Source organism: Parasteatoda tepidariorum, chromosome 5, assembly GCF_043381705.1.
Source record: "Parasteatoda tepidariorum isolate YZ-2023 chromosome 5, CAS_Ptep_4.0, whole genome shotgun sequence".
NCBI classification, from domain to species: domain Eukaryota; kingdom Metazoa; phylum Arthropoda; class Arachnida; order Araneae; family Theridiidae; genus Parasteatoda; species Parasteatoda tepidariorum.
The window spans coordinates 45,400,989-45,414,248 of NC_092208.1; the positions used below are offsets into that span (position 1 = coordinate 45,400,989).

Here is a 13,260-nt window from a genome sequence, read left to right on the forward strand (position 1 = left end):
TATATATATATATATATATATATATATATATATATATATTATTGAATTTTTTTTAATAAAATATTTTTAAAGAAATTTCAGATATTAAATCAATAACAATATTTTAGGTATATACAAGACGATTTTGCTGTTCTTGCAAACTGTGACATTAGTTATCATTAAGGTTACATTATTTAACAACTCTAAATCAAGAGAGTAGCTTTTGCTAAAAAAAAACTAAAAGAGAAATATTTAAAAAAAACTGATGTTACATCAATTGTCTATTAATTAATTTAGAGGTCCAATAGAACCACCTAGGTATTCATTTAGCGGTCCAAACCCTTAATATGGTTGACAAACTAGAGAGGAAAAAATCAAACAGTACAATTACACAATTTATATTATGGAAGGCCACACCAAAAAATAATGATTGCCATATATAACACCCTACAACTAATTAGATTTATTAGCCCACGAAGATTCAAGATTAGTATTTATTAAAATTCAGTGCAAAAAACTAAATTATTGATAGTAAATAGATTCAACATAGAAATTAAAATTCTGATACCAAATAAATAAATAAATGAAGGAAATAAAGTAAGTAAGAACTAATAAAATATTATATTAAAAATCAATTATCTAAGAATTATAAACTTTTAACTATAGTCAATTCTAATGGAGCAAAAAATACTATTTTATGTTACAAAATGATGAAATATGATTTCATTGTTACACTATCAGTACATGTAATTAACTTTATTTTGAAATTTCAAATTTACAAAAGCGCAGCACATGTAAATTTGAAATTTCAACATTCAAATTTAAAAATTAATGTACCAGATTCTTTCTGTTATTCCATTTGAATACCAGGCATTCGAATTCTCTACCACACATAGAATAATAAAATTAGAACAAAAAAGTTTTCAAAAAATTTTTTGATACATTTCTGCAAGTTTCAAATATATATCAAGGCAATAAATTTGTTGCCCATTCTAATGATTTTAGTGACATTTGTAGATCATTTGGCGACAATCTCACCATATCGCTATACTGGCATGAATCCTAATTAGACGTTATCTCTTTAACTAGCATTATAAACTTATACAAGATAGATGAGTCAATTTATACAGAAATTCTTCAACTGAGCTATTTTTTTTTTTTCTTATCGCATTGATACTACTTTGGACTAAGTTTAAAATTAAAATGTTCACAGTGGAAGGTAACCTATAGCTAGGTGTGCACAACCTTTTGGAATGAAGGGCCATTTAAAAAAATTTATAGTGATTAAATAAAAACCAAAAATTAAAACAAAACAATTATAGTTCAAAATAAGATGAAATATTTATTTGGTATTATTCTGCATATATTATTTCTATTTCTTGATTTATTAGAGGTTTTATGAATTTCAAATAGGAATCTTTTTCGTTGTTTTCTTAAAAAAAAAGATCACCTAAAGCTAAAAAAAAATTTCAAGCAAAATTAATTACAAACAGTGAATAATTTAAAATGTCTCATTTTCCTCAAGTTTTCGAATTTTTAATAGTGCAATAACATTATATTAAAATTTTGGGGTTCTAAGTAGTACGTACAAATGGGGGTGCCAACTGCCGAAAAAATGACAGAAAAATATGGTACATTTAATACCTAAATAGTATCAAATAGTGATGATTTAAAAGCGGGATTTAGAAATTCGCTTGTCGTATTAAACCTCATAGTTAAAGTAACGGCATTCTCCAAATCACATTGAAAAGCGTTGTAATAATTGCAAAAAATAAACTAATAAATAAAGAAGAAGAAAATAAGAGAAATTGATTAAATTTACGATGAAATTAGTATGAATAAAAATAAATAATTATTAAAATGATTTATTTAAAATTTGCAAAAATCCTAATTTTTTAAAACATGTGGGAGTGCACAGCAGCAACTGCCGAAGAAATGACTAAAAAATAATTTAGATTTACATTGAAACTGGCACAAGAGCAGCAAAAAGTGATCAATTAAAAGTGCATTTAATACATAAGGAGCAATATTGCAATAAATGTGTCAAGAATTTATAAACCACGAGTAAATTAGTAGTAATAAATCCAAAAGAACGATCTAAACGTCACTTAAATTTAACATGAAATTGGCAAAAACTGAAAATGTCAAAAAGTGATCAATTAAATGAGCAACTTGAAATCTGCATGTTGTAATAATATTGTAATAAAAATAAAGGATTTTCAAAATTACATGGAAAAGCATACCAGTAACTTCCTTTCAAAAAAAGATGAAATTAGCACAAATAACGAACGTCAAAAAGTGATTAATTAGATACTCACAATTTATAACTCACGATTCGTAGTATCATAATAAACGCATCAAAATTTTAAAAACCACATGGAAATTGTACTGTGAATGGAAAACAAATTACCTAAACATCACTAAGATTTATGATGAAATTGGAAAAAATAAAGCACGTCAAAAAGTGATGATTCATGTGTGCGATTTGTAGCTCGTGTAATAATATTGTAATAAAAATATCAAATTTTTCAAATCCAGAGGAAAAGCGTAGAAATAACTGCCTTCAAATAAAATCATTCAGTTTCATGACGAAATCGGCACAAAAAAAGAACGTCAAAAATTATCAATTAGATGCATGATTTATAACTCACGAGTCGTAATATCGAAATAAATGTATCAGAATTTTAAATTCGAAATAACAATTAAAACGTCACTCGGATTTATAATCAAAGAAGCAAAAGTAAATCGAATCAAAAAGTGATTACACTGATTCTAAATTTTCGTATCGTAACATCGTATTCAAAATATTGGATCTTTTAAAGACAGGGTTGGAGTTTTTGCCGGCAAAAAGGGGGTTTTGCCAGGACAGTGGCAAGAACCTGGTAAAAACCGGCAAAAACTGGTAAAAACCCGCAAAATCCAAATTATCTAAATTGCTGATTAAATATTACTACAAAATACTTGAAACAATTTAAATCAATCATAAGGAATAATAATTTTGACACATTACATGAAAAAATTATTTTTAACGTATTAATAGTTAATATAAAGGCAATAATTTTTAAAACATTGAAAGTTTTTGACCTCTTTTCATTTTAGAATCCTTAAATAAATGTTTTTTTTACAAATAAATAAATATTATTATTCATATAATATTATCATTATTATATTATAAAAAAATTATTATTTGCACAATAATTAACTACACATCTTGATAGATATTTTATGCTTTAAATTATAGTTATATTAATTTAAAATAAGTTCATTTCACTGGAAAAAAGAGAATGATCACAAATTTTCCAATCAATAATTTTTTAAACTGCTAAAATGATATATTATTAAATTATGATTTAATTATGGAATAATTATTTTGTTAATTTTTTTGTAATTATTTATATTTATAGTATATATTTCAATTTTAGGAATAATTTTGTACCAAAAATGTGTTTTTGTCCTCTCATCTTGGAAAATATAGGTTTTTGCCACTTTTTGCCAATTTGCTTAGCAAAAACACTTTTTGCCAATTTGCTTGACAAAAAACCTGTTTTTGCCAGGGCGGTTTTTACCGGTATTTAGCATGGTTTTTTCCACCTGCGGCAAAATCTTGCCAACCCTGTTTAAAGCTATGTAGACATGTAGCACAAAAAAACATATGTAAGTTATGCTTAGATTAAAATGATTCAGAAGAAAACACAGGGGGAGATTTCCGTATCGTGATCGGTGGCAGAATAATCGCCAAGTCTTGGAAGCTTCCTGGCAGTGACCCACGAGAAACTTAAAAAAACATCACAGAACTCAAAAGGCATAACTCGTAGCCACCCCTAGGCAAACATCTATGTGCTTGTTTGCTTTTTTAAATTTGGAAGTCTAAAATCTATTTTGCACCTAAGTGATTGTAGTTGGCGCGACAGATCATGATACGGAAATATCCCCGAAAACAGTCCGTCAAGTGAACTACCTGCAATAAATAAATAAAAATTCTTCATCTATATAGAAACTAAAAACCACAAAGATTAATTTTACACCCCTTTTAGCTCTTTTGTTATTTTCACTGATCTTTTGATTTTGTCTTTGGATAACAGATAGATGAATGAAAGAAATCAATGGTGTTATTTTCCTCTATAAACTAGACTTATATCTTTCTTTATAGACTACAGACACTAGTAAAAAACACTCTAGCAAAGAGAAACAAAATTTGAAATTCAATACATAGTTATTGACACAAAATTCTAGAAATCGATTGAAGGTTACAAAAATTCAATATATTATGACAGAGGTAACAGTTTTAGGTTGGGAAAAATACACCTAGAATCACTTACGGAAGTGAATACAACAAAAACATTAATTCACTGTATAAGTACATTACCTCCAAATGACTTTATTTACAAGTGAAACTTACATAAAATTCTGACAATTCGCTTAAAACACTTTGAATTATTTTATACTTTAAAGATGAAAGTATCAAATTTTATCCCAATCTTATTTCGTAAAACTTTCGAATTACCTTTTTCTTCATTTTGATCTTTAGCAGAATGTCCAAGGCCAATTATCTTGCTGATAAATTAATTTGGTAAATGAATTTAAAATTCAAATAAAATTTAACAAAAGTAATAAAATACTACTTGAAATCGGATATAAGACAATTGTTACTATTTTTCTGCAAGCAATCACATTTGTTGCCGTTTCGTCGATGATTTGTTGTTAGATTGTCAACAGTTCCAAAATCACGTGAGAACTTGAGGAATAGTTGTTGCCAAAAACAAACCAAATGTTTGATAATAAAACTTAAAAATAAGCGTAGTGCGTCGATAAAGTAACCTGAAAAGAAATAACCTTAAAAAAATAGTTCTCTCGCCAAAATTTTAGGAGGAGGAAACAGAAAGCAGCAACCCCTAAAATAATAAACTATACACAACCAACTCGTTACCATTTATATTGCTATCTAGCGACAGCTATGAAAAGTTAAATTGATTCTTTCTTTTATCTAGGTTTTTTTTGGGGGGGGAGGAGATTTTTATAAAAGCTGTTTTTAAAGAATCTTTCAATAATTAAAAGATTTTTAAACAGGTATACGAGTTCGTTATAACTTAATGATATAAAAATTTTCAGCAAATTATTAATTTTGATTGACAGATTCGTACACCTATTCAGCCTTAAGAATGGAAATGAACCAACTTCCTTCGAACATAGAATGAATTTTAAGTTTCATTCATATTCTAAAATTTCTTCTTCTTCATCATCAAAAAAAAAAAAAAAAGCATCTTTAAATATGGATGCAAAATTTTAAGAAACGGAAAAACTTATAAAGTACTTTTAACGAAAATTCCGTTATTATTATTATTTTAATAATAATAATAGTATTTTGCAGATAATTGGCTTTTCTAGAAATAACTTGAGGTTAATAAAAAATCTCAAATCAAATAACTTAATAGAAATAAAATTACTTTTTATAATTAATATTTTACATGATGTAAATTAACTTAGAATAAGTGTTTGTAATTAGGTCAAATATTATTCGTTTAAAGTTTAACCAAATTTAAGTTAATTATTAACATTATTAGTGAAGAATTATTAGTTAAGAATTAAATTAACAAAATTAAGAAAATTTTATTAACTAAAAACTTATATTGCATGGTATCATTTATTAAATAAAATTGCTTTTAATAACAAATTGCTGTTTTTGTCTTTATTAATAAACTTGAACCGTTACCGTACATTATTTAAAAAATGTATTATTAAAATAGTAATGCATTCTTTTACAGAAAAATATAGTTAGCAGTTAATTATGAATGATAATGATATTAATATACTAAACGTTTTAATGTCTTTTTTGTGGAAATAGTAAATAAGAAAATTAAAAAAACTTTTAACTTTCTGGTACTAAATAAGATTTTGTTTTTTTGGCAGTTTCAATTTTTGTAATTTTCGACGTTTGTCGTCTAAAGTAACGCCAAATACATGATCTAGGCGTCAGTTTGCTTTAATAGGTGCAAGCACTTTATATCATTAGAAAATGCCCGCCTAACTTCTTTAATGCTCTTAAATTTAACGTGCTAGAAATAATATTAATTTTTTTAAAATAAAAACTGCAAAAACTCTCGATAAAAACTTTTCGTTTTTCTGGAGAAAAAAAAAAGGAAAAAGGAAAAAAAAAATGTCTTTGAAATTACAAAGACAGTGATTTAACGAGAAAGTATCCTCCGCGTTGTGTGTTATCGATAAAACAAGTCAAATTACGAATCTGCGACAAGATAATCTGAATTTTATTGATTTCAAGAAATAAAAACTTATTATATTTTAATTGACGTTCTCTCATTTTCTAATGCAAGATTTATTGGACAATATTTATTTAAAACTACAACGTTTAATGCTTCTGACGTTCAGACGCCCAAAATTTTTTTATAACTTATTTTACGGTTTAAAAATATTTTTTTAAAAGAAAAGAAAAATCTGTATATTATCAAATTAAAAGCAAAGACAAATGAACTACTTCATTACAAAAATAATATATATGTATATATATATGTATATATAAATATATATATGTATATATAGTATGTATAAATATATATATATATAATTTTTTTTTTCATTTTACTAACATGTTCATTAATCATTGTCTAAACAAAACATTATCTATCTTTAATTTATTCTTTTTTATTTGATTTTTATAAATTAAGATGATTAATAATAATTAATGTAAGTCTGCCTTTGTCTCTGTGGCAGAAAAATCTAAAATCCATAAATTTTACAGATGTTAAATACATTTTTTCCACATTTTTTAAAGATCTATAATATGTAAATTTCAAAATTTTGAAGGAAAACTAATTTATCTTTAAAAACTGATTTCGCTTTATCTTTCTGAAATTCAAATACCTGAAGTTAAAAAAAAAGCACGATTTTTTTTAAAAATTTAATTTCATTAAATTTCATATAAATCATAATAAATTGAATAATGTTAAGTATCACTGAGATAAAACCTCCTTATCGTCAGGATGTTATTGAAATGTTTTCGTGATTTTCATTTGTGCGTAACGGAAATTCTTATTGATTTCATTCAAAAAATCATTCATAATGATGATTTTACTCATGTATGTAAATTGCAACTTACTTGATATCTGGGTTGAGTTAAAAATTTCAGAAATAAGTAGAGCGTTTTACGACATTCACTAAGATGACAGGCTATGTATTAATTATGAATTTTACTCTTGTATTAAAATTGCAAATTATTTGATATATTGGTTGAGTTAAAAATTGCAAAAATAAGATGACAAGCTATATATAAATTATGAAAATAATTATTGATCATAAAAAAATTAATGATTATAAAAAAATAATTCAATTTCGGTAATGAGCATTTATCTGAAATCCTATTACCGTCAAGCAATTTGAAAGACATTTTAGTGGTTTTTCTTTGCGTGTAACGCTAAATCTGATTATTTTAATTTAATTTTAATTAAAATAAGATATTTTAAGAATTTTCATAAATATGATTTTACTCTGATACGTAAATTGCGAGTTACTTTAATTTCTGGGTTAAGTAAAAAATTTCAAAAATACGAAGAGAGATTCATTATGTTTACAAAGATGATAGGCTGTTTATCAAAGAGGATTTTAAAAAAATATTGATCATTAAAAATAATTTCCTTCGATAATGAAAATTCAGCTGGAATCTTATCACCGTTAAGCTATCTGCAAAACATTTTCGTTGTTTTATTTTGTCCTGTAAAGCAAATTCTGATCATTTTAATACTAAAGTTGTTTTGATAACTTTCTTAAATATGATTTACTCCGATACTTAAATTGAGCTCAATTTAACCAGATATCAAAGTAACTCTCGAGAGTTGCTTTGATATCTGGGCTGTGTTAAAAAATTTCAAATATAAGAAGAGCGCTTCACAATATTCACTGAAATGATAAACTGTCTATAAGGGATGATAAAAAAATGATTAATTATAAAAATATAATTTCATTGGGATAATGAACATTTAGCTGGAATCCTATTATTGTCAATCTATCAGAAAAACATTTTTGTGGTTTTTCTTTGAGTGTAATGCAAAATCTGATTATTTTAACTTCATTTTAATTGAAATAAGTTACATTAATGACCTTCATAAATATATTTTTACTCCGATACTTAATTTGCGAGTTAGTTTGATTTCTGTAACGAGTCGAAATTTACAAAAATAAGAAGAGGGTTTCATTACATTCACAAAGATGATAGGCTATCTATCAAAGACGATAAAAAATTATTGATGAAAAAAACTTCTTTCGATAATGAACACTTAGCTGGAATCATATTACCGTCAAGTTATCTGAAAAACATTTTCATGCTTTTCCTTTGCATGCAATGCAAAACCTGGTTATTTTAATTTTAATTCAAATAGCTTTCATAATCCCATATATAATAGGCTGTCTGACAAGGATGTTAAAAAGAAAGATTGATTATAAAAAAATATTTACATTGCAATGCCTTAAACTATTAACTGGAATCATATTACTGTCAAGCAGTCTAAAAAACATTGTCGTGGTTTTCCTTAAGCAACGATCCTCCAATATTAACACAAATTTTGAGTTATTCTGCTTTTCTGCCTTTTTAAAACTGAAAAAGTAGAAAATTTGATTAATTGCTTTTAATTAGCAGAGTAGATGGCTTTTCGCGGACAAAAAGAAATGATTTGTCAGACTATGGTTGGGATATATTCTTTTCTTTTAATAATCGTTCGTGCGCTTGCATCTTGCAAATTAATTCATCACGACATAAACAAGGATTCTAAAGACATTTATAAATAGTACTTTCTGATCAACCCTCTGATCAAATTTATAATAAATGTTACCAAAAGTTATTTTGATAAAAGAGATTTATACTTTTAATTTTCATAAGAAAATGAAGGAATTTATGGTTCCGTTTCTCATTTTAAAAAAAAAAAAGTGTTTCACATATAGCAATTTTGATTATAATGATTATAAAATAACTATAATAAACTAATAAAATTCAAAAGGCCTTAATTCTGTATTTACTTTATTAATGCATACCATATACTTATTTTATTAAAAAAGAAAATTTAAAAAAATAAGCATTTATATTTAAGTTAAAATAAAAACTGGCGCTTTAAACTAGAAACTACAATTGAATAAACAAACAACCTTCTCCTGTTGTACTTAACCAAAGTTCTGAAGACCGAAAATAAACAAAATTGAAACTTAAGTATACCAATGTGCGTAATCCGAATGGTCTCTGGATTTAAAACGTTCAATAAAAAATTAATGCATTTCAAACAATATATAGAACATCTTTAAGTAATATACAAAATAATTTATTGGTTTTCAAAAATAAAAAAAATTTAGAGTTTAAATGCCTTTAACGGAGTATCCGGGGGGGGGAGCCCCCCGGATACTCCGTTAAAAGTCTTTATCCCCTGACCATGGTTCAAACAATAAAAAAATTAATAAATGACGTTGTAACCGTTTGTGAACGGTGTTAAATAAATAATGAAACAATCTCTTTAACGAAATATGACAGGAGCCCTTTCTCTTTTTTTTCGCTTTACATTTGGCTAAGCTTGGCGACATGACGTACTTATAGTTTTGCCGATCAACCAATAGCAGCGTGGAATCATACTACGGTTTCCGAGCATTTTAAAACTCAAATAACTGCATCGTAGTTAGTGAAGTGCACTGAAAAGGTACAAAAAATAAAAAAGACGACGTGATTGTTTTGAAGTTGTAATATGATTGACATTTTCTGTTTATGAATTAAGTTTATCATTGATTTGATTAGTTAGAGACAATTATTGTTTTGATCTTTGGAAGGTAATTTTTTTGTGCACTTCATTTTATTGCTTTGATTAATCTGAAATATATGTTAGCCCGATATTTTAGCATTGAATGTTTTGACACCATTCATCATGTTTACCAGATTGCTTAATTGTTTATGTTTTAATCATCATAAAATTTCTATAAATTTTTAGCGTTTAGGGATCTAATAATACTTTAATAATATGCTCCTTGTGTACAATAGACACAAATTAATTGCCATCTTAGTAATGTCGAATTGCAATATCTGAACTATCATGCTCATGTATTGTGTAAACTAAAGTTTTATATAGTTTTTAAAAAAAAATTATCATAGTTTGAAATATATAACAATTAAGTTTACACTGCGTTTTAGAAGACTGTGTTTCGTTTTATAATGATTGTAAGGGAATCGGTCATTTGGCTTGTGCTTTACATTCTGAATTATTCAGTGTCACATCATACACCCCCAAGGATTGATGCTGCCATGAAAGTTAAATTTTTCTACTCTTTTCATGGTTTTAATAAATTTCATGTGTTTTAAGAAAACCAATATTGCCTGGATAGCTATTGCATTTTTTTCTTATGACCTTGAAAATTATTATGAGCCTCTATATCAATTATTTTATTTTAACTGTTGCAGCTGCATAAAATGTAAAAAGTTTTAAACACTGCACATTGTCAGTGTTCGCACACACCTGGAATATTGAGATATGTTAAAATAAAAAAAAAAGAAATTCTACAGAAAAATCATAAAATTGTTGAAGAAAAATGTAATTTTATCAGAAAACCAGGAATTTTTCAAATCTTGCAAAAAAATTTACATTTATTTGACTGGTTAACATTTATTTTTTGTATAGGAATAAATTTAATATTATTTCACATTAAAAAACTGGCATCACTTGCCAACCCAACACAATCAAATAATGTTTACCTGAATTATCCATTTTGTTAGATGAGTTGTCACAAACAATATACCGAAAATGTGAAAATTGTAAGGTTGAATGGACGAAAGTTTTAATGTTATCAGGGATCTGTTTAGAAGAAATTTGGGTCCGTTAATATCTTTTCATAATAACGGATCCTTCATAAAATTATTCAGAGTTTTCACTACAGAGCGAGAATTTCACATATTTTTTTCTTTCCTTGCATTAAAAAATTATCACCGCGAGAGATTCGCGCATTCTATAAACCAACTTCAAAATTCTCGTTGTGCGAATTTCTCGTATTTTGAAAAAAATTTCTCATTGCACCATTTACAATAAAATCCGTTTCACTTTTCTTCCCGGACCTTTCATTATTTTCAACATCTGCTTCCCTGTTTACCAGTATTGTTCAGAACCTTAAAGAACAACACCCTCCCTCCGAACCTCTTTCAGAACGCATTTCTCTGCAACCACGTGTTTACCATAAGGTGTCTTCATGTAAGACTTTCAAATTTTTTGCGCATTAATGCAAGATGGACAAATACCCTATAAGGGCAATATCTTCTACTCCGATACGGACGATTGATAATGAAAGAAATGTGGGCAGAAACGATCAAAACGAACAAAAATACACATTTGAGCAACCTAATGAGAATAGTTGATGATAAAGTAGATATAGAGCATTTTCCATATGAGGATGCAGCAGAAATATTCAATGCTTTAAAAATTAGAAGATGTTAAAAATGTATTATAATTAAAGGAATGATTTCTTTTCAAGTCTCTTTGTGTGTTTTTCTTTTTTTTTAATTTTTAGAAATCTCACTTAACTTTTTGAAATCTCACCCTGTTTTTGAGACAGGGTGAGAAATTCTTGCCCATTTTTTTTCTGCAATGAAAACGCTGTTATTTATCTTTTAATTGGACCCTTCACAAATTTGTTTATCTTCATTATTGCTTTATTAATAGAATAAACCTTTCTTGGGGGGGTGAAAAAAAGAAAGGATTTGAAGTGAACTAAGTTTTCCTAGTTTCCCTAAGTTTTAATTCCAAATGTAGTATTCTAAGAAAATATTTCTACTTTTACAACCATCATGTGCACATTCTTATTGATATTAAATGATAATTTTTTTTTTTTTTGAAAATAAATAATTGATCAATTTATATTTATTCATGAAATTAATTAATAGAATATTATGTTAATAGAAAGTAATTTTTGTCAATTTTTTAAATAAAATATTATAAATTTAAGAATTGTTTAAGTTCATTTAATGCGTAACACATTAAAAGTGAAATATAACTAAGATGTGCCATTTAAAATATTTCAATTGAAATTATTAAAAATGTGAGTGATTTTGTTTCCATTATTCGTCCAAAATGAATATTCTGTGTTGAGCAGTGTAGGCTAAATACCAAATATTTATATGTTGCATCTCTAATTTAGTAGCAGCAATTGTTGAGCATAATCTTGTACCTATTTACAATTTAAAAACTTCTTGAAAAGGTTTTTGCACTAACAGGACCGTATTTGCACAAATTCACAAAAGCAGGACCCTGGTTGAAAGAATGTGACTTAACGCCTATTTTATATTCACAAATTATGAGTAGTTTTACAAAAACAGGACCTTTCACAAAATGTCTGGACAGACCCCTGGTTATTACATATTGCTGCGCAGCACATGCGCACAACATATTTTCTTGCCAAAAGAGGTGAAATACTTGGTAGTTTAATAAAATTAATTATTTGGCAGGTGAATAATATCAATTAATTAGAATTTGTATAATTAAGTATTTTTTTTTATCATTTATTTTTACAGAATTGTACCCAAATTTTTTAAAATTAATTCTACCCTAATGATGTATTATAAAGTTTCCTCTGAGATGCATTTGAAGATTACATCAGATGTTAGCTCATATTGCTAAGAAATTGTTTAGAATATAAATAGAACCCGATATAATTAGACCCGATATAACAGATATAATTGACGAAAATATTCATTAATGTTCCCCCTAGGCATTAAGGACTGCCTTCCCTTTGATCCCAATAAATGTGCCTTTTTTATAAAGATAAACCTCCATTCATTAAAAACACTACCTTTTTATTCATATTCCATTTTTGAAAAAATTAATTCACTGTTTAAATAACAGTGACACACTGGTAAAATTATCTGTGTTTATAGGTTTAATTCTGATTACTATTGCAAATATTTACTTTGTTAGGACAATTTTCAACTGATTAAAGTTTTATAATGATCTCTTTTCTGGTTGATATTAATATATCTTGTGGGTAATTTTAAAACAATTTTTTAAACAAATACTTTTTTTTAAATATATTTTTTAAAATGCACCTTTAAATATTTATGTTCTCATTATTTTCAATTTAAATTATAGATAAAAGCTTTCAAGTTATATATAAATTAATAATGTTCTTTTAGTTAACTTTTTGGGAAAAAAATATGCACAATGAAAAAAATATGCCTTTTAGCATACCTTTAATTATTTTTATAAGCTACAAATTTTTCTCTTATTTTGATAATGAGAGAAAATTACTTTTTGATCCTGT

The 13,260-nt window shown here is 26.4% G+C and overlaps 2 protein-coding genes across 3 annotated transcripts in view; one reads left to right on the forward strand and one right to left on the reverse strand.

Annotated features, from left to right (window-relative positions):
* LOC107449326 (Ras-related GTP binding A/B) overlaps positions 1-4,728 on the reverse strand; it is a 15,062-nt gene extending 10,334 nt beyond the window's left edge. The window contains exon 1 of the mRNA XM_043044558.2: positions 4,484-4,728. Within this exon, the coding sequence (XP_042900492.1) occupies positions 4,484-4,495 (12 nt within the window). The 5' untranslated portion in view covers positions 4,496-4,728. The remainder of the gene's footprint in view (positions 1-4,483) is intronic.
* Positions 4,729-9,616: 4,888 nt separating this feature from the next.
* Positions 9,617-13,260, forward strand: part of LOC107450234 (nuclear receptor coactivator 2) — a 75,167-nt gene continuing 71,523 nt past the window's right edge. The window contains exon 1 of one of the 2 annotated variants that reach the window (XM_016065985.4): positions 9,617-9,792. The gene's annotated coding sequence lies outside the window, so the exon portion shown is untranslated. The remainder of the gene's footprint in view (positions 9,793-13,260) is intronic. The other variant, XM_071181390.1, reaches the window with a different exon arrangement.